The sequence below is a fragment of the Pituophis catenifer genome, unplaced genomic scaffold, assembly GCF_029215685.1.
Source record: "Pituophis catenifer annectens isolate HBS135680 unplaced genomic scaffold, rPitCat1.0.hap2 SCAF_11, whole genome shotgun sequence".
Classification (NCBI taxonomy): Eukaryota; Metazoa; Chordata; class Lepidosauria; order Squamata; family Colubridae; genus Pituophis; species Pituophis catenifer.
In genome coordinates this window covers 26744586-26768973 of record NW_027256891.1, presented here as the reverse complement: position 1 = coordinate 26768973, position 24388 = coordinate 26744586, and the positions used below count along the sequence as shown (strand labels likewise).

Sequence of the window (24388 nt, the reverse complement as noted above, 5' to 3'; positions counted from 1 at the left end):
AGTACAGATTACATTCTTATTCTCCACCCCTTTTTTCCAACCATGTTTAAGATTAAGGTAGAATAAGTTCCATGTTTGATAATATTCTGCATATTCTTTCTGTTTAATCTTCAATGGAAGTCTGTCCATTTCTGCACAATCCAGTTATCTTCCTAATTATCTCTTCGTCTCGTGTTATTTCTTCATTTTGCCAATATTGAGCTAACCTTGCTTTCTTGAGATGAGCCTATTCGAAGGCGTAGCGAGATGCCACCGATTTGCATCCAGTAGAGATTGGTGTAGCTTGTGCTTCAATCTCCAGGAACTGTTTGCAAGAAACTTCCGAAGAGGTTAAAAAAAAACAAAACCCAGAAAATTCTCTAGATGAGATTTTATTCAGTTGCAAAAGAAAACCTGGGCTGACCAAATGCCCCTTAACTCCTCCCCAGAGTTGTAAACAAAACCACGGGATGACATAGCTAGGCTCCCCGATTTCATCACTGAGTAAACCTGATCTCTTGAGCAATTCATGTGAAGGAATTTCACACGGAGTTCCAATCTAGTGTTGACATGGGGTAAGATTTCACTGCTCTGGCTAAACCACCAGGACTGGTCAAAAAAAAACAATTGTGACGATTTCAGATGGCAGAGCCAGCTCAAGGTCAGATGGGCAGGCTCGACTCCACCAGCAGTTCAACTGGTTGAGCGTTGATCAAAATTCAGATGTTTGGCAACTGATTCATATTTATGACGGCTGCAGGGTCTCAGGGTCATCAGCCTGATCCCCTTTTGCGTCCTTCAGACTAGCAAAGTCAATGGGAAAAGCAGATTCACGTTAACAACTGTATTACTAACTTAACCGCAGCGATTCATTTAACAACCGGGGCAAGAAAGGTCGTAAAATGAAGCAAATTTAACTTAAATGCTTGAGCTCAATTGAGGTCATAAGTCGAGGACTACTGGCATTGTAAATGTTCATACCAGTAGTGGGATTCAAATCCTGGTGCTATTGGTTCGTGCAGAGCTGCCAAAAGGCAGGAATGGCTCCTCAGGAGGAGGTCTCCTCGAGAGTAAGGCTTGGGGCTAATTGGCCACTCAGCCTATTTAAGGAATGACAACTGAGGCAATTTGCAGAAAACAACTTCGTTCATATTCCTTCGCGTATTGACTCCAGAAATGTCTGATCGGCTCTTGCTTCTCTCATCACTTTTCCTGCAAATTGCTTCTGGGCAGTCTGCCAACCACAGTAAGCTTACGGTTATCTGAAAGACTGTGCCTCAGAATTGAGTTATTTCTTGGACTCTTGTCAGCTGTTAATGAAGTTAAATGAACAGCCCTTGTTCAGAAAAGACTGATTTAAACTGTACTTGTGTTTGAACAACTACTAAGAAAGCACATTAGCAGTCCTTAATTAGTAAACTAAGGTTTGTACGGACTTTGTGTGTGCTGCGTTCTTTGTGGTCCGTAGCTGGGGCAGAACAGCCTTCTCTGCTAACCTGCGATAATAATTTCCCCCATCCTTTTCAGGATACTGGTTCTTTCCAAGCACACAAAGAAGCAATCCGCAACAACATGGGAGACTGGGTGCAAAGGTTTTAATCCTCCAAAAACATTCCTTACATAGTCAAAGTGCATTAGACCTTTAAGAAAAAAAGACGAGGCTGAAGGGGATTAAAAACAGAACCACCAGGTCCGAGAAAGAAAACAAGGTGTTTCCTTAGACAAGGCGCCCGAGTGGACAATCACTCATTCCCAGGGACAAAATAATGCAAGAAGCATTCATTCTCAAAGTCAGTTTCTGGGTTTTGTTTTTTTGTGCAGAGACCGAGCACATCTTGCACGCAAAGAGGGGAGGAGGAGGCAGAAGCACTGTCTTAAGTTTGGATGCGTAATGAGGTCGGCGGCGCCAGTTAAGGGAATGTTAGTCTGCATCCCACCCCGGCGGTGGGTTAAAAACACCTTGGCCAAAAAATGAGCTGGGTGAGCCCGAATAGCAAGGAACGGGAGGCCACGGAACTACTGGACAGAAATGGCTAGCGCAGTCCCGTTTTCTTGCCCCGGTGAAGGATCTGTCAGCAAACTAGATTGCTATGTAAACACGATGCCTCCTGCCCCCGCCTTTTATTCAAATGTTCACCGTTCAGGTAATCCGTTCCGAATAACCACCTGCCATCTTGGAGAACCGGCAGCGCTACACAAAAAGTCACTTCGCACGAATGGCAACACAAGACACGAGAGGAGAAGACGAGGAATTAACATTGGAGGCGCGTCTGCTGGGGGGAGGTTCATGATGATCTAACAACAGGTGGGCAAGTTGGATTATTATTATTATTATTTTAAAAAAAGCAACAGAAACGTTTCTTGCGTTAAAAGAATTCCGCCTGGTGGATGCAAAGATAAAAATTCGCTCCGAATTCGTTTCATCGCTGAGCGTTTTAGAGCTGTTCCGTAACAGAAGCGTGGCCAAAGGCTTGAATCGTTTCGGTTAAACATAGTTAAAACATTGCTTTTTTCTTTTAAGGGAAAAAAACCCCATACTGTAAATCACTGAATAGGTTTTTCCATAGCATCTCAAGGAGCCCAATGCGAGTCAAAGGCAATTCACATTCATGACGTGAATTTATAACACCTTCTTTAAAAAAAGACTTTCCGCATCCCATTAAAATATCACTCATGTTCTTAGGATAACCATGGTGATGAGACCTGAAAAAAAAAAAGGAAAGGTTGGTCGACTGTAGCTTAAATTTACATTGTAATATGTAAATGTAATATATAAATATTACATATTTAATAATATGTAAATATTATTATTATTTACATTATAAGCAATATTTATATTTATGGAAATTTGGCACAAAGTGACCCATATATCAATATTGACAATAGTTCTCCCTTAACAACTGGTTGTTTAATGATCATTCGAAGTTATGATGGACTCGAGAGTTACGACCGGTCCTTGAATTTACCACTGCTGTGCCTCCCCTCCCCCGAAACTCTCCCCCCCTCAATTATGTGATTGCATTTGAGAACTTGACAACAGGATCCCACTGATGATTGGCTGCACCATCCAGCCCTCACATGATTGCGATTTGTGACTTTTCACCCAAAAAACGCTCATTGGATATGCTGGATTTGTTCGATGACCATGCGATTTATTTTTTAACCTCTGGCGTAACAACGGCCATAAAATTGAGTCAGTGGCCCACTTAACAACCAAAACCCGGGGCTCAATTGTGGGTTGTAAGTCAAAGACTCTCTATCTTATCTTGGGAATTTTGTATCTTGGCTTTTTTGCATGGCGTTTCTCCCACAAATCAGAAACGCTGCACATATCCCGTAACCCGCGTAAAAGCAAGGAGCCGCCGCATACCTAATACATAAGCAGCGACTAACTTCTGATTCACGCTCAAGTGGAGGTAGAGAGGCACCAGGGAATCCAATTCTCCCAATGTGGGAAGCATAAGAGCAGCAATGCACAGGATTCCCACGAAGACGGTGAGTAAACTAGGCCCCGATGAGGCAATTCTATTTTCTGGGGAAAAGGGGAAAAAAAACAAAGAGAAAAAAAATCAGGATTACAGAATCTCATTAGCATTCCAGCTTTCTTCCTTTTAATCCCTATTGCATCTTCGTGCCCATGACCGCTACTCCAATGGCAAAAACATTTATACACTGTATTCCTCACCCACTATTGTTGTCCTGTTATATCAGGGGTGTCCAATCATGGCCCCTCTATGCCTGGTGGACTTCACTTCCCAGAATTCCCCAACCAGCAAATTCTGAGAACTGAAGTCCACAAATCTTAAAAGTGGCTAAGGTTACCATTGGTCATCTAATTTGGCATTGTGCCCAACTAGTGCACCCACAAAAAGGGTGTGTTTACGTTAAAAGAAACTGCCTTTCTTTTTTGATTGTGAGTTTATCAGAAACAACTGGCCCACTTCCATAAAAGCCCCTTCATGATGGACGTGACATGTCCCCAAGAGCCCTTGAGTGCACCTTGGGTCTCCAAGTGGGCTGCATACCACGTCATGGCATCTTAGCCCAGACATTTTCACTGCTCAATGGGGCGACAGAAGCCATGCAGGGGAGGCAAAAACTCCCTTTGGTTGAGGAAATGATGCGGTGGGCTCCTTTACCCGGCGGACACAGAGTCTGCTCCAGAAATACACTTTCGGCCAGATGCTCCTTCAGCCTCTTCTCTTCCTCTTCCTTCTGCTGCTGCTCTTTTGCGGTGGGGAGCAGAGTAGCAATCACTTCCTTCCTTCCCAGGGCTTTCCTCTGGCTTTGCTCAGAGACCTGGAGCCGGAACTTATCGATCACTCCATAATGGCAAGGTCGGACATCTCGGTGACGAATCACTCTGCAAAAGGGGGTGAGGAGAAAAACTCGTGGCTGTTAAAGGCCAATTCCCCATAGAGAGAGAGAGAGAGAGAGGAGAGAGGAGAGAGGAGAGAGGAGAGAGGAGAGGAGAGAGAAATATGCTCCGCCACCACCGTTCATAAGATTTCGTAGGAGCTAAAGTGTTTGGGACAAGGATGTGAACAATTTCTACCCACAAGACCCCAAGGGATTGCTCTATTACAGGTGTCAGCGTTCCAGCGCTGACATATGAAAAGGAGAGGAGAAGCTTGAACTTTTGCCTACTTAATTCCTTTGAAGATTCTGTCTCCTCGGAGATGGGAAGGGGGGGGGGACATTCCTATGATCTGACAGAGATGGGATGAGGAGAGTGGCTTGGAAGATAGCCAATGAGACGCAGAGAATTGGGGATCGGAAAGGGAGGGCTTGGGGGGCAAAAGTCAGTGCTGATGTCGAAAGTGCCAGGGACAAATCACTATGCTCAATAAAGAGAAAATTTCCTCAAAGATCGGCAGTTTGGAAATTCATTTATTTTGAGATAGCATCGAAACCTGACAACAGGGGTGTCAAACTCTATTTCATTGAGGGCCGCATCAGAGTTGTTTGACCCCGGGGGGGGGGGGGGAGGCAGGCCAGCTTGATGTCATTCGTGTCGGGGGCACCTGTGGTGGCCCGAGCGCTCTGCCAGTGAAAATGGGCTCCCGAGTTCTGTTTTCGGCTGCGACAGCTTCTTACAACTTTCTGCCAGCGATAAAGGAGCTCGGGAGGGCCGGATCCACGGGCTAGGGCGGCCCCGCAGGCTACATCTAAGCACCCCGCAGGCCAATCCGGGCCACGGGCCTTGAGTTTGACACCTCTGCTCTATAACTTTTATTTATCGGGACAAGCGCCAGTAAGCATTGAGACTAAAGAAGTGTGGGGAAGGGGCTTGGCAATTGCTAGCTACTATGCAGCAAGCTGAGAAACAATGTTTACATACATATCAATGCAGCACTGAGGCTTCACTGCACCGGCCGCATCCACCACGACATATTTATTTGGAGTTGTACAGAGAACTGCAATGAAAGGAAATGGTTAGCAAAAGGCCGTAACAGCAATCAGAAGATTCAGATACATGCAGTGGTGGGTTTCAATTTTTTTTTTACTACCAGTTCTGGGGCGTGGCTTGGTGGGTGTGGCAGGGGAAGGATACTGTAAAATCTCCATTCCCTCCCCACTCCAGGGAAAGGTTACTGCAAAATCCCCATTTCCTCCCGATCAGCTGGGACTCGGGAGGCAGAGAATAGATGGGGGCGGGGCCAGTCAGAGATGATATTTACCAGTTCTCCGAACTACTCAAAATTTCCGCTACCGGTTTGCCAGAACTGGTCTGAACCTGCTGAAACCCACTTCTGGATACATGCCCTGATCTTAAGTGTCGATTCATACTCTCTACCCTTCTCCTACATTCTATAACTTAAACATTCAGTACAATTTGGTCCCGTCCCGTTCTCCACCCCCCACCCCACCCCAGGAAGGCTTCAACACCCACCTTTGAATTTTAAGGCAAACTCATAGGGATTGTAGAGAGTCAACACCTGTTTGTGCGTCGCCTGGTCATCGGCATAAAATATGAGTTCGGTAGGAAACACAAAGACGGGAAGTTTCCCTTCCACTAACTCTGGTTGTCTTTTTTGCTGCTGCATTGGCACCAAGTCCTCCTTTCCCGCTCCTTCTGCACTTAGGGTAACTCAGTCTCCAAAGACTTCTTGTTCGCAGCGACTTAAGAATCGGAGAGCGTTGTGATAAGCCTGCAAATAGAGGGAGGAGACAGCGAATGTAACTGCTGCTGTTCCGTGTATGTCATCTGTAGAGTGAAAGGCAGAAGCAAAATCCTCAGGTTGAACTTTGGGGATGCTGCATGCCTAGCTCTGTTACTGAACACCTGCAGAGGAAGATGGGATGGGAAAGCAAAGCCTACCATTATTGTAATTATTAGGACTTGATTCTTTAGGTGCCGCTGATAATTTAGAGGCACAGCTTCGTTCAAGCACAAAAGAAACAGCAACGAGTCTGCTCTGGAAGCCTGCCAGCCTGCAAGAACACAACAAGATTGTTGAAAAATACCCCCTATCTGGTACTGCATAAATAAAGGATTCCAGGAAAAGCTAATAATTAAAGTGAACCCATCTATTGAAATGGCACCACCCTGGATATTGGCAATTTGTGTTTTTCTCATCCGACCTATTTTAAGGAAGTCAGACTTTAATCCCCAAATCTACATTATTATGCCAGAAGCAGACTTGAATTGCATTTAGAGCACCAAATAAGAGCTCAGCCTACAGAAAGAAGATATCCCCAAATATACTGCACATAAACAAATACACGAATAATACAAACGTGGCTTCAATATCCCTGAATACTTTTCCAGTCAGTGACTATGTTGGAGACCATTTCTACAAACTGCCTACACTTGGAAGCCGCCAATGAACTGAAAAGGAGGAGCACATTCCCCCAACACATAAACTGTTGGTAAACCTGTAACTGCAGGCAGTCCTGGAGGCCAGAGTCCGGCCCCTTTATAGCCCTGGCAGCTACCTGTTGAGTAATGCAACACAGATGGCATGCCTGCAAGGAATATAGCCCCCCCCTCAAAAATCTGGGGGAATTGGCCAAGACAGGAAGGAAGATGATGTTTGCGGGCAGCCAATGTCACACTGGAGTTATAAGGCAAGGAAAAGGAAGAACATGAGAGTTTGAATGCCACTGAGCAAAAGAACCAACATTCACCTTCTCTCCCTAGCGCGACTTAAAAACAAAACCTCATTTATCTAGAAGCAAGAGAAATCTTCCAAAGCATCCAAATGGAAAGCGTTACAGACTTGCTCCTTAAGTATTCCGTGAAAGTAGATAATTGATAAAAAATTTAACATTATCAGCTCACACATCACCATCTCACTGAAGGTCTAGATTATGTATTTTTGGATAATCACTAACATTCATCTAGATTATCACTATATTTTATTCTATACCTTTTTCCTGTTAAGATCTCAAGAGTACTGTACCTCTGCTGGCTCTATTCTGGCTTATTTACTCAAGTAAATTATGTGTTGTGTTCTTTCCATGTTGTTATAATACACATGATGACTTTACGTGTAGTCTTAACATAGGAAGTTTGTTTAATTTCCTTCAGCAGCCTGCCTATCCATCTCTCCCTATATATCTGTCTACCTACCTATCAAGATAAGATCATAAATTATTTTTCATTCTTGTCTGACCAGCTAAATTCCAGCCATAAGATGTGTGTGTGTGTGGGGGTGTCACATCATTGGGCCACGGTGGCGCAGTGGTTAGAAGGCAGTATTGCAGGCAAACTCTGCAGACTGCCAGCAGTTTGATCCTGACCGGCTCAAGGTTGACTCAGCTTTCCATCCTTCCAAAGTCAATAAACCGAGGACCCAGATTGTTGGGAGCCATAGGCTGACTCTGTAAGCCACTCATAGAGGGCTGTTAAAGCACCGTGAAGCGGTATATAAGTCCAAGTGCTATTGACTTCAATTAATCTCTATAACAGTGTTTCTCAACCTTGGAAGCTTGAAGATGGGTGGACTTCAACTCCCAGAACCCCCCCAGCCAGCGCTGCTGGCTGGGGGATTCTGGGAGTTGAAGTCCACCCATCTTCAAGCTACAAAGGTTGAGAAACACTGCTCTATAAAGTTCACAGGCAGTTCAGACATGTTTTTTCCCCCACTCCGGGGTGAAGACCAACAGAAGGCAGGAAGTGACCAACGGATGGTTTTGATTCCATGTTTATGAATCATTCTACTCTTCTTGGACATCCGCTTCCTGGAAACCATTGAAGTGGCAGATCAGCCTGGATTTCTTTGTTCTCGGCTCATCTCCCAAATCCAGGGACTGTGAAGCAGCCTCGGCCTCTTTCGGACATACCTGAGACGGAGTGAGGGAGGGGGTGGGTGGGTGGGGGAACAACAAGGGGATTCTAGGTCCATCCAGGCACAGCCCCCTCCCCACAACCCCCCCCCCAATCCCACTATCTGCTTCCAGGGAAGGTTCAGACAGGCCCCCTCCCCACTTTATCCTGAAATGGGGGCTGCAGGCCCCCTCCCCACTTTATCCTCCCCACTTTATCCTCCCCACTTTATCCTGAAATAGGGCTGCAACCCATTCACTTCTTGCTAAGGCACAGGCAATCTTGAGGACCCCAGCCCCTAAAAAGGGGAGACACATTCCAGTAACCGGGCATCAATTTCTTAGCCCCCCCCCTCCCCGGCTTTAAATGATTGACATTCACCCCACCCCAAAAGCCTCCTCTCCTCCCCTTCCTCCTACCCCATGACGACAGGCCTCGCTCTTCCCAACGACCCCGGCCCGGGACGCCCCTCCATTTCTGACACCCTCCCTTTTGGGGCTGTGAGGAGCCCCGACACGGGTCCTCCTTGCTGACACGCGTCTACGCGTTCACACGACCCTCCGAGTCGAGGGGGCTTTCCTCCACCGCCCCGCCCCTCACGAGAGCCCTTCGCTCACCCCGCCGGCCATGCTCGCCGTCCCGGATTCGTCTGTGGGCGGCAACCGCGGAGGGAAGCGCCGCCGTCCCGCCTCGCCACCTCCGGGCCTTCTTCTCCTCAGCAGGCCGGCTCGCCAGTCTCGATTTCCCCGGCCCCCCTTTTGACGTCACCGGGGGGAGGGCGGGGCCACCGAAGGACGCCGGGAAGGTGGAGGACTGAGCGAGGAGGGAAGACCTAGAGACACTGCGCCTGCGCGGCGACTAACGCTTTAGCGTCACCGCCTCCTCTCTCTTTCCCCCCCCTCCCTCCCCGCAATCGATGGCATGAAGCGTGCGCGCGCAGAGCCCGTTTCCTGCGGTGGCTCCGGAGACGCGGTCGCCAAGCCCGCGCATGCGCCCTTCGGCTCTCAGGCTGGCCGGGCCGCCATTTGTAACGGCTGTTGTGGGAGAGGAGAAAGGGGGGGAGGGGGGGTTCATTTGGGTCGGTGGGGGAGGGTTATTGGAAAAATAGACACGTAATGTCCATAAAGGCCTTGCAATCAGAGGAATGGGAGTGAAGGGACCCTTGCCAGGCTGCAAATTTTCGGATCTCCAAACAGGAGATCCGCCTTTCCCAGTGGATCCCTTCCCCTTCATGCATTGATCTGGTTGACTTGACTAGGATGTCTTGAATAAGCCACGGTGGGCTTCCCACTGGGTTGCAACTGCCAAGCCCATCCACAATTCACAGCACTAACCAAGGGGACCCCCAAAAGAACCACACGTTGGCTTAGCCCAACCTTTTTTAAGACTTCAACTCCCAGAATTCCCCATTGAACTCCCAGGATTCCCCAGCTACGAATAAGACAGCAATGCAAAAAAAAAAAAATATTTCATATGCAATCCCTTGGTTTGGGCTGAGCACATGATGTGGACCCAACAACCTTCCCAGTTTTCACCCAGTTCTGCAACAGTTAGCTGCTGCAAAGCTGAAAAAGTCCCATTATGGAGAAAGCTGCACTGATCTCATTATAAAGACAGCTCTTCCAACAGTAATTAAATCATTATCACTCCCCTTAGAAGTGCTGAAGTGATTCTACCAAGGGAGAACACACTTGTTGCACCACGAAAAGCTATTCCAAAAATGAGAATTAAGTCATCTCTCTTGACAGCAACAACAAAACCTGAATGGCTTCCCATCTTTTTCTCAATAAATTTTTCACAAATTATTTTTCTGCAAAACGATGATGGAGCAGGTGGCATAATGTTTGAGGTCACGTTTGGCAGTCGGATACCAGCTATGGGTAATCTCAAGACAAGCTGCAGGTAAACACGGTTTTAGCGCTAGATTATTATTCTCTTTTAAGATTTGTATTTTGAGGGGGGGGGAACACAAGGATTAGGAAGACTGTCAGATTGGCCTCCACAATTGCTGCCTTTCATTTATCCACTTCCTGTCTGGCGGGTGTTTATGAAAGAGAAACCAGACTTTAATTTAGCATTTATACCTCTAACCAAACTTTAGCTCTTTTTTTTTTTTATTGCTTGGTGCCTTGTTTTTCTCACCTTGTTCTTGCTGGGTAGGGAAATTCCATCCAACCCTAGAACAAGACATTTATTTAGAGCAGTGTTTCTCAACCTTGGAAGCTTGAAGATGGGTGGACTTCAACTTCCAGAACCCCCCCAGCCAGCGCTGCTGGCTGGGGGATTCTGGGAGTTGAAGTCCACCCATCTTCAAGCTACCAAGGTTGAGAAACACTGATCTAAAGGAAGCCCTTTTTAACCCCAGATAAGGATTACATTTTTGTCATCTACTGATTAGAAGTGACTAATGCTCAGCTTCCCCTTTATTGCTCTGCCCCACCGGTGAAGCCCCATGTTAGGTTTTATTTGATTTATTTAGATCACTCCCAATTTTACCCCCATCCCAACTCAGGACAAATATATATATTTGTATAGTTTAATAGTTAATAGTTTTTAACTTCTATATGTATTTGTATTTATTATGGCTGTTCACCGCCCTGAGTCCTTCGGGAGTAGGGCGGTATACAAATATGAAAAATAAATAAATAAATAAATATTTATACCTCTCTATTTAACACTGCCCCAAACAGCTTGGCTTCTCACCAATGGCAAAGATCCAGGAGTACAAAAACAAGAAAAGAAAAGAAAGGATATTGAGAATAGATGGTCCCCAAACGAAATATTTTTCTTTCCTTTGCTCCAGTACAGTTGGCATGTATGTTTACAAAACAATTATGTTTGAGTGAAGGGTCTGGGATACCTATTTTTGAAAGGACCCGCAAGTCGATTTTTCTAAGGGCAAGAATCTTTTTATTTTATGTCGCTGGTTCCAGTCGGACCTGGCATTAATGCAAAACAGGAAACGAGCCATTCCCACAAAGGAGGCAAGAATGGGAGCGCCTCCAAATCAAGCCACCTTGAAAGCTTTCGGGGAGGGGGGGGTGTTGAAGAAGCAATCGAAATAGCCACGTTTTAGCCTCGACTGCTTCCAAGAGCCGATCTGGGGGAGAAGCGGCCGGGCCACCGGGCCGGTTTATCAGCCAGGCTCGTCCCAACGAGTTTTGACTTGTCCGAGCCTGGATCGAGGCGCTCGGAAGGGCTAATGCAGGGACCACCGACCCTGCATTTATAGCCGCGGTTGGTTTTGCATTTCGCACGGGACCCAAAACCCAGCCGCGCTCGGCAGTGTGTGAACCTTAAGACCCCCTGAAATGCCCCCAAGGCTGCGACCTGCCCAACCTGGCGCAGCGGTGCCGGGAGGGAGGGAAGGAAGGGACGGGGGTCTCCCGGCCTCGAGACCCCGGCAGAGGCGGCACTGCCCGGGAAGCAACGAGGCTCCGGGGCCTTTGGGGGCAGCAGAAGCTGCGGGGCGTTCGGCTTGGCTCCAGGGGCGCAGCCCGATCCTATCAAGGGCCCGATCCCGGAGGAGATCGCCCCAACTGCGGGGAGCTGCGGATCCCCCAACTCGGGAGGGGAAGCCCCGGAGACTCGCGGGGCTCCCGTCTCGCTGCCCCGCGGAGGAGAAGTAAGCATCCCCACGAGCGACAGAGACCCACGTCCGCCTCCCTCCCTCCCCCCGACCCCTCTGCGGAGCTGAGCAGAACAGCCGCCGCCGCCGCGCTGCCCCTGGCCCCGCCCCTTCCCCCGACTGCCAATCATCCCCCCGAAGGCCCTCGGAGCGCCGCTCGGCTTCCCCGCCCTGCCTGCCGCAGCGCGGTCCCCCCGCCCCCTATGCAAATCTCGGCATAATCGGCAGCCAACGGGAGGCCGCCCGGGGGTCACGTGCCCCCCTCCTGGCCCCTCCCCCTTAGGGGCGGCGCCGGCCGCCGCCGCCGCCGCCGCCGAAGCAAGGGAGCGAGCGAGCCGAAGTTGGGAGCCGCTCAGTGACTCCCGGCGGCCGGAGCGGAGGGTCGCCCAGGCGGAGCGCTGGCAGGGGAGGGCAGGGGAGGCCGGCCGGAGCCAGGAGCGGGGAGCGCGTTGTTGGTGGAGGAGGTGGAGGAGGAGGCGAGGCGTCTGCCCCTCCGCCCTCGCCCTTGGCCGCCGCGGGGCTCTCGCGGACCATGCCGATCCTCCTTTTCCTCATAGACACGTCCGCCTCCATGAACCAGCGGGCGTATCTGGGCACCAGCTACCTGGACGTGGCCAAGGGCGCCGTCGAGCTCTTCATGAAGGTGGGGCCCGGGCCTGCCTGACGCGCGTCCCGCCAAGCACGTTCACACGTAACACCGGCCAACGCGTGTCGGCTCCCCCTCCCCCTCCTCCCTCCCTCAGCGCCCCCCCTCCCTCATCTCACCTCACACACTCACTCTCTTCTCTCTTCTCCCCCCCCCCAATTCTCTCTCTCTCTCTCTCTCTCCTCAGCTGAGGGCCCGAGACCCGGCCAGCCGCGGCGACAGGTACATGCTGGTCACCTTCGACGAGGCGCCTTATTGCATCAAGGTAAGCGGGGGTGGGGGGGGAGGAGGAGGAGGAGGGGGGGGGGCAGCAGCAGCCCCTTCCCTCGCCCCCTCCCCCCCTCTCCTCCTCCTTCCTCCCCTCCCCACCCCCGGGAGGGAAAGAGGCCAGGCGGCCCCTGACTGACTGGCTGCCTGCGAAGATGGCGGCGGACATTTTGCTTTTGTATGGAGGAGGCGGCGGCGGCGGGCGAGCCAGCCAGAGAGAGGGAGGCTGAGGGCGCTGCTGAGATGGAGGAGGAGGAGGAGGAGGAGGAGAGCCGGCCCGCCCGCCCGCCCGACGCCCCACCACGCGGCGGCCCTCCGCCTCCTCTCCCTTGCCCCCTCCTCCCTTCCCTCCCCTCCCTCCCGCTTGGGGAGGGGGCTTCTGCCGCTCCGTTCCCAGGCACACGCGGAGCCCTTCACACGACCCTCCCCCGACACACACACACACACAGGGCTGGCCTTGGGGAGGGTGAGGGGGGGCCTTGGTTGTCTCTCCCTGGGAGGGTCTGTCCCTGAAGGTCACCTGGGTGCAGAGGATGCCAAAAAAAAAGGATGCAGGTCCAGTTCGAGCCCCTCAGGAAGCTGGAGATGGACTCAGCCTTCCGTCCTGTGGAGGTCGTAAAATGAGGACCCGGAGGGTTGGGGGGGACCAGAGGCTGACTCTGGAAACTGCTTAGGGAGGGCTGGAAAGCCCTGGGAAAGCGGTATAGAAGTCTAAGGGTTATTGGTTGTTTAGGTCCCATCTATCTATCTATCTATCTATCTATCTATCTATCTACCTACCTACCTACCTACCTACCTACCTACCTACCTACCTAATATTTCCCCCAAAATAAGACATCCCCTGATAATTAGCCCAATCGGGCTTTTAAGTGCATGGCAATAAGGCCAAGCACTTATTTCAGGGTTCAAAAAAATATAAAACAGGGTCTTATTTTCGAGGAAACACCGTATCTATCTATCTTTCTCTCTCGACCTCTGCAGGGCTAGATTCAGTCTAAATAATACCACCAGTAATAATAATAATAATAGCAATAGAAATAATAATCGTGGGTCCTTGGTAAGGACTCTATAGCAGGGGTCACTAACCTTTCGGACCTCAGGACCACTAAATTCATAATTTTAAATCCCACGGACCACTAATACGAATTTTTTAAAAAAAGATAAATAGTATTTAGTGCAATATAAAAAGGCAAATAATTTTTCTATGGAACACCAAAATTTTCTCACGGACCACCAGTGGTCTGTAGACCATTGCTCTATAGCTAGACGAAAATGCCAAATCCAGCCTGAACATCTGGCTGATTGTGATGATCAATAATAATAATAATAATAATAATCCTAGCCACCCCAGGAGGAGGAGCATCAGAGTTCATCAGGAGAGCACTTCACTTCTGGCTTCTTTGCCTTCTCTAGGTGTCCCCACACCTTTTACTTTTTTTTATCCCACCTTTATTTTTATAAATAACTCAAGCTGGCAAACGTGTCCAATGTACCTTCCTCCCGTTTTCCCCATCCTGTGAGGTGGTTTGGCCTGAGAGAGAGGGAGTGGCCCAAAGTCAAGCCAGCTGGCTTTTGTCGGTAAGGCAGGACTAGAACTCGCTGTCTCCTAGGGATTGGCCCAGCGTCATCCAGCCTTTCATGCCGAAGGTGCAACTAGATTTCATAGTCACCTGGTGATTGGCCCAAAGTCACTCAGCCATCTTTCATGGCTAAGCTGGGACTAAAACTCACCATCTCCTCTTTCTACTCTCCTCTAAACCAAACAAATGAACAAGCGTTCCTTCCTTCACATATCTTCATGGTGTCCCTGCTGTATTCATAGAAAACATATTTTCCCCTCAAGCTTCTCCATTGAGCCTCCATGTAAGGCATCTCCTCCTCACTATGGCTTAAGACAGGAGGGCTCCAGATGGGGAAAGCTTGACCTGTAGATTTAAAAAATCCAAAATTTCTCTGACCTATTTTCCCCCGGAAGGTGGTCTTTCGTCGTGCTCGTAAACAGCAACACTTTTATCATAAAAATGCACAATTAAATTCACTTTCAATAAGACTCCCTACAGGTGCTCAGAAGCATAATCTGTCTTCTGTGCCAGGGTACAGTTTTTTGATACGATAAAGTAGTTTTTGCCTTGAAATTCTGCCCTTCCCCCACTACTTCTACCATCCTAAATCCTGAACTGAATAAGGATGACTCTAATTGTGTTAAGTTACATTTTAAATCAGTCCTAGATATTAATCTCCAGATAGGGGCCTATTTTATCCTTACATGGCAATCAAGCACCTGTACAAACAACAATCTGTCTCCCATCTTGCTTAAAAAGAGCTCCTGATCAGATCATTTTTCAAAGCTTTCCAATTCCTTTCCACATCCTTCACTTCCAGAGAGTAACTGCAATGGGGCATGAGGCCGCCTCCATCCCCTCTGGTAGCCAGCTGATTAACAGAGGGAAGAAGGAGACCTAGAGCAGTTCTGTGGCTTTCCTTTCCCCTTACTTCTGTCATCTTTTCCTTTTGGCAGGGCCATAAAGGCTTCAGCCTTGTTTCTGGGAAAGTTCTTCAGTTTCTCCTCCTCCTCCCAATTTCCTTGTTGCTAATCCCACCTCTGTCTGCATAAACAGAAATTGTTCTTCTCGTCATGCCCTTCAGTCTTAAGTATTGTGAATGAATTCCTTTCAGTTTCCTTGGTTGAAGATCAGCTGTAAAGTTTGCTTCCTCTTTCTGAGAAAAGGATTCCCTGCTAGGAGCCCATTTTCTTTTATGTTCATTCTTATACAAAGCTTAAAATTGCTTGGGTTGCCATAAGACCCTCTGATAAAAATGGGTCTCAAAGTTAACGGGTCTGCAATACTGCCCGTTGGCCACATTCCCAAAGAACTAAAATAAAACAATTGTCTGGTAGCATTTTCAAAATCTTTAAAACTCTGGACCTGTGCAGTAAGAGAAAATGGAATCTGAACTGAACTGACAATGTATCCTTAATTTTTGGAACAGGGTGCAGAAGCCTGTTCCTTTCACTTGTCTACTGTGAATTGATCAGGAAATGAGCAAAAAATTTGTTGGAAGTTCGGTTTCCATTTTCTTCTGACACCAGTGAGGAGAAGATTCTGTCTTGCCTCTTTTCGCTTTGCCTCCAGAGAAAACAATTTTCTCTATATCCTTAAGGCTTGCTTCAAACAACTAGGAGTGCCCGTTGTTACAATTTCAGCTACCATTGTGCATCTCTTTGTTATTTCCTTAATGCAAACATGTTGAAAATGTATCCCAAGAATAATTGTCCATTTCAGTAGCTCTCTTTGAAATATGCTCTTGATTTCTTAATCGTTCTTCAGAAACAATTTATCTTTGTCAGCCAAAAATAAGACTGGAATTCGTCAAAGGGGCACACATGCCATTCTGGAAACGGTATATATTTTTGTAGTTTTCAGACGTTTTCACTATGGTTTGCATTGTTATTTTTACAGCCATTCTTCCATCTTTCAAGAAGAATTGAGAGTCAGAAAAAGTGAGTTGCTCAGGGCCACCTACTGAGCCCCATGGCTGAAGTTGAACTGAGGAAACCCAAGGGAAGCATTTCTACTTTTCCTGGAAACAAGATACACTTTAAAAAAAAGTACAATCAGCTCCCTTAAAACATTGAAAATATCTCAGTCACGCTTTCCTTTTCTTGCCCATGTTCTTGAACAGTCCTCTTTAACTTTGCTTTGCACCAATCCTTACTAAATTGAGGTTTCTAGCGATCTCCCAGAACGCCAAAGATATTGAAATGGCACTTCTTGTCCCAGATTAGGCTGACAATCCTGTAAATTAGGATTGAGAATAAATTTCTTGCAAAGCCCGTTACAAAGTCTCTGGTGCTATTGGTGGTGGAAATAGAAGAAAAATACCAAACGTGAACACGCTACAGAGACAAAATCATAATTAGTTACTGAGGATACTGCATTAAATATTAATTGTGATCCTGCAGCCACGTTATTGAAAGAAGTGAACCAGAAGATGTAAAGGCTAGCACTGATGATGTTACCTAGTTGGGTCATGAAACGTCTGCCAGAAAACAAACTCTGCTCCGAGAGCATCAAGGACCCCACAACTTAACCCTGAGCTACACATATTCTATCAGGTGTAAAGGCTATATTTGTGGTTGGCAATGTAGGTAGCCAGTAGGTATGTAATCTGTAACCATTCCCCAACGATTTTAGTTTTGGCCATTGCTTCCCCTGCCACTGAACAGTCCAGTTGAGTGAGTGCAAATATTTATTGTAGCAGCGCCGATAGCTAATCTGTAAGAAGGATAACTTCAAAGCTAACCAATAAGAGAAGGAGATGACTTCAAGAACTTCTAGGCCAGTTTTTTCATAAAACTACATTTCCCAAGTAAAGTGTTCAGCTACATTGGATGGGCTATAGGGAGCAGTGATCCTTAAGAAAGAAGTGTAATTGATGGCTGATTGCAGGCTTATAGGGAATGTTGCAAAAGAACCAGCCACTCCCTTCTTTCTTGTCTGACTCATGTGATGATCTTTGGCCTGTGGGACACGGTCTAAGAAGGGTCTCCATTCAGACCACATATAGGGTTTAATTTGTCGCTGAGCTCTCAGATAGCACCATTGAGTTCATCTTCTAAGAAATCCCCCAAAACAGATCTGTAATCAGGTCAATCTCATTGACTCATCCTCTTTATTTTGATGAGTTGAGACCATAATTCTCAACATGGCAAAAAGCTGTTCAGCTTCTGCGCATAGGTTTTGCTCTTCAGTTTATTTTTTCACGCACGAGTTTTGTCTTATAGAAATGGAGCACCCTGTATTTTGAAGGCTGTTTGGATTTTTAGAGCTGTTGGGCAAATCCCACATCGTAAACAAGCATTCGGAAAGCCGAAAAACATCCCCTCTCCATCTTCGTATCTGTTTTCCTGAATTCACTATCTGCTTGCACCAAAAAGTCTACAATCTGTACCAAATTTTGGAATGGCCCAGCGATCGAAATTCCATATTGCAGGGCTGCATTGTTTTCCCCAAGTGGTCTTACATCCCTGTGAGAGTTAGTTAGAATTTTAAAACACCTATAGGGAAAAAAAAATAGCAGTATCTCTGAGTAGCCCTTCCGCCTTGTATTGCCTGAATAGCAAAATAATCCTTTGGTAGGTCCCTCCAGATTGGATGAAGAACTAATCCATGGTCTTTAAATCTCTCTCTCTGGTTGAAGCTCTCTCCTTTTTTTTCCCTTCTCCCTGTGGAATATTGTGTTTCTGGTGGGCTGCTTCAGAATTTTAAAAGTTGAATGAAACTTTTAAAATGGGGATTGAAATGGGTCTGGCAGAACAAAAATGTCTACAGATAACCTTAGCAGTTCATGGCAGAGAAATAGAGGGGGCCATGGAAGAAAGCGCACAGTTTAACCCAGGGGTCAGCAACCTGCGGCTCTGGAGCCGCATGTGGCTCTTTCACCCCTTTGCTGAGACTCCCTATGTGTCAAAATATGTGTCACAACCGCCAATGTGCGACACCTGCTGTCATGCGATTTATTGAGCTTTTCAACCCCCGGTAGGCCAACCATGGATAAATCCAAGAAAAGAAAAAGTTTCAGAAGAAAACAGAATGTTTAATTCAACTACATATGCTAGTTTTGTGGCCGCTCAAGAAATAGTCAGGCACGGGAAGGTTTTTGTGGCTCCCGGTGTTTTCGTTTCTGTGGAAAATGGGTCCTAATGGCTCTTTGAGTTTAAGGTTGCAGATCCCTGGTTTAACCGGTCACCAGAAATCCAACTGAAGGCTTTTGCAGATGTTAAGAATGGAGGGAAGCAACCAAGACATCTGCATTTGGCTGCATGTAATTGTGCCAACGCAAACTTGTGCATGTAGTGCTCTGACTTGGCTTTGGTTCACACCTCTGGGTCTCCCTACGTCATCTGTTGCTCTGAAGAGCTGGCTGCTGGCAAGACTTGTTCTGGCTAGTCTCTCCGGATCTTGTCATCGGAAACTTCTCGTGACACTCTGGTCAGGAAGGCTCTTCCTGTTTCTTTTTCCAAAACTGCTTGCCTTTATATGCCTCAAAATGGAGTAGACGTTCTCGATGTAAGTGGCAGCTGAAAATGGAATTTAGTGTCTTTTAACCCTTCGTGGCAAATGGATGTTTTCTTTCTCGAGGAACACAAAGCAGAACTCTTGTCACATGTGACCAATTTGGAGAGTTTCGTAACTCCTCCAAAATACATGCCTTTGCACTTGTAAAAGGTTGTGGCATCGGAAATAGTGAGTTGTGAGCCGTTGTTAAAACTCGGGAACCCTCAGATGTGGAATTGCATGTGGACTCCCGTGATGGAATTTAGGGATGGTCCAGGAGTAAATTCACATCACAATTTTGAAAAATGGCTTTGGTGAAGCATTCCTTAACATCGTCAGAGAACAATTTAGCCTTCTCTGGACACTTAAGCAAAACATGTTAATTTTAGTGTCCCTTACACCTTTATAACACCTGGCCGGGGACAGTTCTAAAAATAAAAGGAGAGCAACTATAGAATTGGAATAATAAGATAAAAATAAATTAACTTGGTGGAATACATTTTAAATATCTTGTCAAATCTGAAGCCAGGTGGGGCAGGAAGTACCAAAAAGGCTAATACCCTGCAGCTCATCCCCTTCGTTATTCATTTTAGAATTGCATATGATTTTTCGGTATACTAGCTTCCCAAAAGCCTAGTTTTGCCTGCCTTAAGAATTTAATGCACATACATTTACTTTTATGGCTGCTTGAGAAGATTAAATCTCGCCTAGGACAGTACTAAATTTAACCAGAGCTGGAGGTTGGACTACAAGACCTCCAGGGTCCCTTCCAACTCTTATTCTGTTCTAAATCTTGGTTTCTTGAGGAGCAGAAAAATTATCTTTAGGTATTAGAAATACGATCTTCTGTGTTTGCCTAGGCTTTTTTTTTTTTTTTTTTTTTTTACAGTTAGCCATTTTTCTTCTCAACCTCATTGCCTCGTGTGTTGGGATTCCCTGGGGTTTGCAGCCTGTGGAGACGGTTAAACCTTCCATCACAAATGCAGTTTTCCCGATCACTCCCTCCCTAATAAATTTAAGTTCTGAGAGCAACTTTCTGGGTACCGGGAAACAGAATCAGGCCTAAGGCATTGTGGAGTAGCAGCTCTTCTGGCAAATGCAGACGGAGTCTTTGGGATGTACTGTCTTCTAACAGTTGTGCAGGGTCCAATCTGGTCTGGTCACCGGGACCACCAGGTTTTGTCTTCTGAGCTTTCGGACTTGTACTGGAGCCCATCTTCAGAGCACGAGTCCAAAAGCTCAAAGGACAAAAGCTCTGGCCCCAGGGACCGGCCCAGATTGGATCCTGCAACCTTATCCTGACACATGTAGATTCTCCTTCGTTCCAGGAATTGTTCCCAAATCACTGATTTTGGACTTGGAGGTCTTCTAGTCCAACCCCCTGCCCAGGCAGGAAACCCTACACCACTTCAGGCAAATGGTTATCCAATCTCTTCTTAAAACCTCCCAGTGTTGGAGCATTCACAACTTCTGGAGGCAAGTTGTTCCACTGGTTAATTGTCCTCACTGTCAGGAAATTTCTCCTTAGTTCTAAGTTGCTTCTCTCCTTGATTAGTTTCCACCCATTGCTTCTTGTCCTGCCCTCAGGTGCTTTGGAGAATAGCTTGACTCCCTCTTCTTTGGGGCAGCCCCTGAGATATTGGAACACTGTTATCTTGTCACTCCTGGTCCTTCTCTTCATCAAACTAGGCATACCCAGTTCCTGCAACCGTTCTTTATATGTTTTAGTCTCCAATCCCCTAATCATCTTTGTTGCTCTTCTCTGCACTCTTTCTAGAGTCTCCACATCTTTTTGTGGAAGGAACTTCAACAAAACGTTCTAGTCCATAAGTGAAGAAAAACGTTATCAGGTTGAATGAATTAGATACAGGCCTTTAGGGGTGAACATTAAGAGCAGAATCTACATAAATTGTAGCCCGCTATTCTACGACCATTCTAGGGCCATTCCTAGCAAGTGCAGATAATCCTCAACTTAGAAACATAACAGAGTAAGTGAGACAGTTGAGTTTTTCCTCATTTTATAACCTTTCTAGCCACAGTTAAATTAGTAACATGGCTATAAAATGAATCTACCTTGCCGATTGTCAGAAGGTGATTGCAAAACAGGATTGCAGGACCCTGGGACCCGGCAAACATGAATACAAGTTTGGTTGCAAAGCATCCGAATTTTAATCACGTGGCCACGGGGATACTGCAACGGTTCTAAGTCCCTTTTTTTTTGAGTGCCATTGTAACTTCAAATGGTCACTAAACGAATGGTTATAAGTCAGAGGACCACCTGTATAGAAGACCTTCAAAAGGAGATTTCAATTATTTAAATCATTGCTTATGAGCCAGTCTGGCCATACTTGAATGTGTTTAAAAAATGTGAGCCGAAGACAGAATGTCCTGCCCACGATTCATGGTAGAATCTTTTCAGCTGGCTTAAGGCAGGGACTGTCTCTGGTTAAATCCTTTGTTTATGTTAATTTGTTTGCAGAGAGGGAGCACCTCCCCAACATCTCTTCAACAGGTCCTTCTGCTCCTCTCTCTCTCTCTCTCTCTCTCTCTCTCTCTCTCTCTCTCTCTCTCTCTTTGACCTCTGGAAGTATGATGTGGAAGGCTTGTATTGTTCCTCGAATTAGCTGCCATGGTGGTGTGTGACTCCATCGGGGTGTGGTGTTTTTAATGAAAGGTTGCAAAACTTGGCTTGCGAGTTTTCAAAGAGCACCGTGTACCAAGAGCCATTGGGTAAAAATTTGCCCATGGCAATTTATTATTATTTTTTTGGGTGGTGGTTTAATTGCTGAGTGCCATCTGGTTAGTCTAGGGCAGGAGTGTCCAACCTTGGTCACTTGTAAGACCCGTGGACTTCAAAGCCCAGAATTCCCCAGACAGCTGTGTAGGGCTGTCTGGGGAATTCTGGGAGTTGAAGTCCACAAGTTTTAAAGCGGCCAAGGTTGGACACCTTGGTCTAGGGCAGGGGTCTCCAACCTTGGCAAACTTTAAGCCTGGTGGACTTCAACTCCCAGAATTCCCCAGCCAGCAAAGGCTGGTCTAGGGAGATACAGCTGCTTGGAACATCAAGGTCTAATGAAAATTGGATCTTCACAAGGCCCAACCACTGCCCTTTGGGATAAAGTGGGGGCGGGGGGGGGGGAGATTTCTGGCAATTTGCCAAGTTAATCATGCCCCTCCTTGTTTTTCAGTGTGTCATTCTTAAGGCACACCTCTGTGGTTATTTTTCTCTGTTGGAAGGAACACTTGTCTCTTCATTTGCAGGGCTCCAGCTTCTAACAGATGTCATTTTTTTGGGCGGGGTAGGGGTTCTTGTTAGGCTGCAGCAGTGGATTTAGAGGGCTGTTCTTCTATTTAAAAGGGTGAATTATAGTTTGTTTTTCTCGCATAAGGGGTTGATTGTAACAAAAGACAAATAGCATTGAATAACAGAATAACAGAGCTGGGAAGGACGGTGGAGGTCTTCTTGTCCAATCCTTGAGCAGGAGGTCCTATACGATTCCAGACAAATGGCTGTCCAGTCTCTTCTTAAAAGCCTCCAGTGATGGAGCCACCCACAACTTCTAGAGGCGAGCCGTTCCACTGATTAATTATTCTCACTGTCAGGAAATTTCTCTTTTATTTCTGGGTTGCTTCTCTCCTTGATTAGTTTCCATCTGTTGCTTCTTGTCCTGCCTTCTGGTGCTTTGAGAATAGATTGAGCCCCCTCTTGTTTGTGGCAGCCTCTCAAATATTGGACCCCTACTATCATGTCACCCCTAGCCCTTCTTTCCACTAGACTAGACGTACCCAAAAACTGGGATCAGGAGTGATCTACAGTATATCCTGCCTTCACGCATTCACGACTGAGCAAATACATTGGTTAATTCAATTTCTATCTGTTCAGAACAAATATTTGGGAGAATTATCTACTGGATTATTTTGCAGGTTATTCATCGCTTTTTCTGGTGATCTAGGAAGGAGGGAGAAAGGGCAGTTGGTTCTCTAAACGCCCTGTGATCATACCACCTTTCCAGCCCCTCTGGAGGTTGTGTGGCATCAAGTAACCTCCCTGGTGTAATATGGTGTACTTGGTGTCAGGTATCCGGAACATACATGATGTATTGAGAATATTGCAAGTAATGAGGCTGTGGTTACTCAGATTTTTAATAGCTGCAAATATATACGCCGAGATGCATTTGTGTAAATTTGAATAAACCTGAGCCACAATCTAGATCTGATGTTGTGGTCCAGTAACTGAATCACACCACTTCATCTCTCTATAAGCTCTCACAAGCGGCCTTCAGTTTCCCACACTTGTTCCATGGGGGGCAAAAATGCAGTAATTTGGTATCACCATTTTGGAGAGATGGGTTACTTCTCAAGAGCTACTTTTGAGCTCTTGGCTTTTTTGGCGTTCCCAATGAAAGTGCTAACCATGTCTGACTGCCCTTAGCATTTCAAGATCCAGTTAAAGTTGGCTAGATGTTGCTCCTTAGTTAGGTGGGTCTTGTACTAAAATGTTAAAAATGGTTTAAAAATGCAAACTCCGTTAATTTGGTCAGTGTTTTGCAGTGCATTGCCTAGCTCTTGAAATGAAATTGTACACATTTTTGTATTAAGTTGCTGCCCATAATATATTAATTTGACTTGGTTAGTATTTAAACCAAAATGATCTTTTCCGGAGAATAACGGTTTATCACACTCCTGGATTTTAAAGTTGATACTTATATTTATTTGGGTGGCTCTTGGTTAGTGAATTAAATTTTTGTTAAGCCACTAATTGCTGCTTTTGTATTGGGGATATTTTGCTACTCCCTTAGTGGATCCTTCATCGAGAGTTTTATTGGGAAAATGTTTTAGACCCAAAGATTTAATTTGTAAGATTAAAATTGGGTATTGACAGTAGAGTGATAGGGAATTGCAACACTTTGCTCAGTCACATTTTCTGCATCTTAAACAGAGCTACAGTTGAAGATGGTGAGTTGTAGGGTGTGGAGAGATGAGATCATGGCAGCCACTAAAAAAGCTTGTCTCCTAAATCTTTTGTAATGTTTCCAGCAAATGTTAACAGCAACTTGCAAGTTGAGAACAAAAAGCTTAGAACAGGTTCATCATTGGCATGCTGAGAAGACCTGTTTCTTGGGAGAAGGAGGATTTGCAGTTAAATACCTCACATCTATTTGATAAGTAACTTAGCTCTGGAATTTTTAAAAAATGGCTCTCCCACCGGTGGATATCTGGGTACAAAAAAGTCTTTTTTATGTGCTGAACATGGCAGAGGCTAAGGAGGAAAATTGTGTGATGTCGATAGAACTTCTTTTTACAGAGAGTGAAATCATGTCCAGTGATTCCAAGGCTACGGATAACAATCTGGCCACGTTCCTTTATTTTTTCCACCAAAAAAAATTAAAAGCCTGGGAAAGTTCTCATATTCTACTACCGTTTTTTCCAGGGGTGAAAAAAAATTACTCTCCAGGACTCTTGACTATGAAATAGAATGGCTTATTTGGCGGATGTTCCCTGCCCAGTGACGCTTGGCAATTTAATGTAGTAGTCCT

The 24388-nt window shown here is 46.4% G+C and overlaps 2 protein-coding genes across 6 annotated transcripts in view; one reads left to right on the top strand and one right to left on the bottom strand.

Moving 5' to 3' along the window:
* Positions 1–1557: 1557 nt before the first annotated feature.
* On the bottom strand, positions 1558–8992 carry MOSPD1 (motile sperm domain containing 1). Of its 3 annotated transcripts, none has more exons than XM_070951908.1 (7): positions 8869–8992; positions 6302–6414; positions 5873–6131; positions 5321–5396; positions 4119–4342; positions 3350–3511; positions 1558–2682 (listed from the first exon to the last, which is right to left on the bottom strand). In XM_070951908.1, the coding sequence occupies exons 3-7, from the start codon at positions 6024–6026 to the stop codon at positions 2651–2653; spliced, it is 648 nt and encodes a 215-aa protein (XP_070808009.1). In that variant the 5' UTR covers positions 6027–6131; positions 6302–6414; positions 8869–8992; the 3' UTR covers positions 1558–2650. The 3 variants fall into 3 exon arrangements, with proteins under 3 accessions (XP_070808009.1, XP_070808010.1, XP_070808008.1); XM_070951909.1 differs by lacking the exon at positions 8869–8992 and adding an exon at positions 8147–8167; XM_070951907.1 differs by lacking the exon at positions 6302–6414.
* A 3210-nt stretch (positions 8993–12202) lies between these two features.
* LOC139322617 (integrator complex subunit 6-like) overlaps positions 12203–24388 on the top strand; it is a 30766-nt gene continuing 18580 nt past the window's right edge. For 2 of the 3 annotated variants that reach the window (XR_011600862.1, XM_070951772.1), the window contains exons 1-2: positions 12297–12522; positions 12713–12790. Coding sequence is in view for 2 of the 3 variants with exons in the window: in XM_070951772.1 (XP_070807873.1) it covers positions 12412–12522; positions 12713–12790 (189 nt within the window). In the remaining variant the exon portion in view is untranslated. Of the gene's footprint in view, positions 12523–12712; positions 12791–24388 lie in introns of all 3 variants that reach the window. The other variant, XM_070951773.1, reaches the window with a different exon arrangement.

Coding starts and splice junctions, on each gene's coding strand:
- MOSPD1 (XM_070951908.1), bottom strand. CDS start 6,026: ATGCAGCAGCAAAAAAGACAACCAGAGTTAGTGGAAGGGAAACTTCCC. Junction 5,397..5,872: donor GTTTGCCTTAAAATTCAAAG/GTGGGTGTTGAA, acceptor CTTTCATTGCAG/TTCTCTGTACAACTCCAAAT. Junction 2,683..3,349: donor AGTCGCTGCTTATGTATTAG/GTATGCGGCGGC, acceptor TTTTTTTTTCAG/GTCTCATCACCATGGTTATC.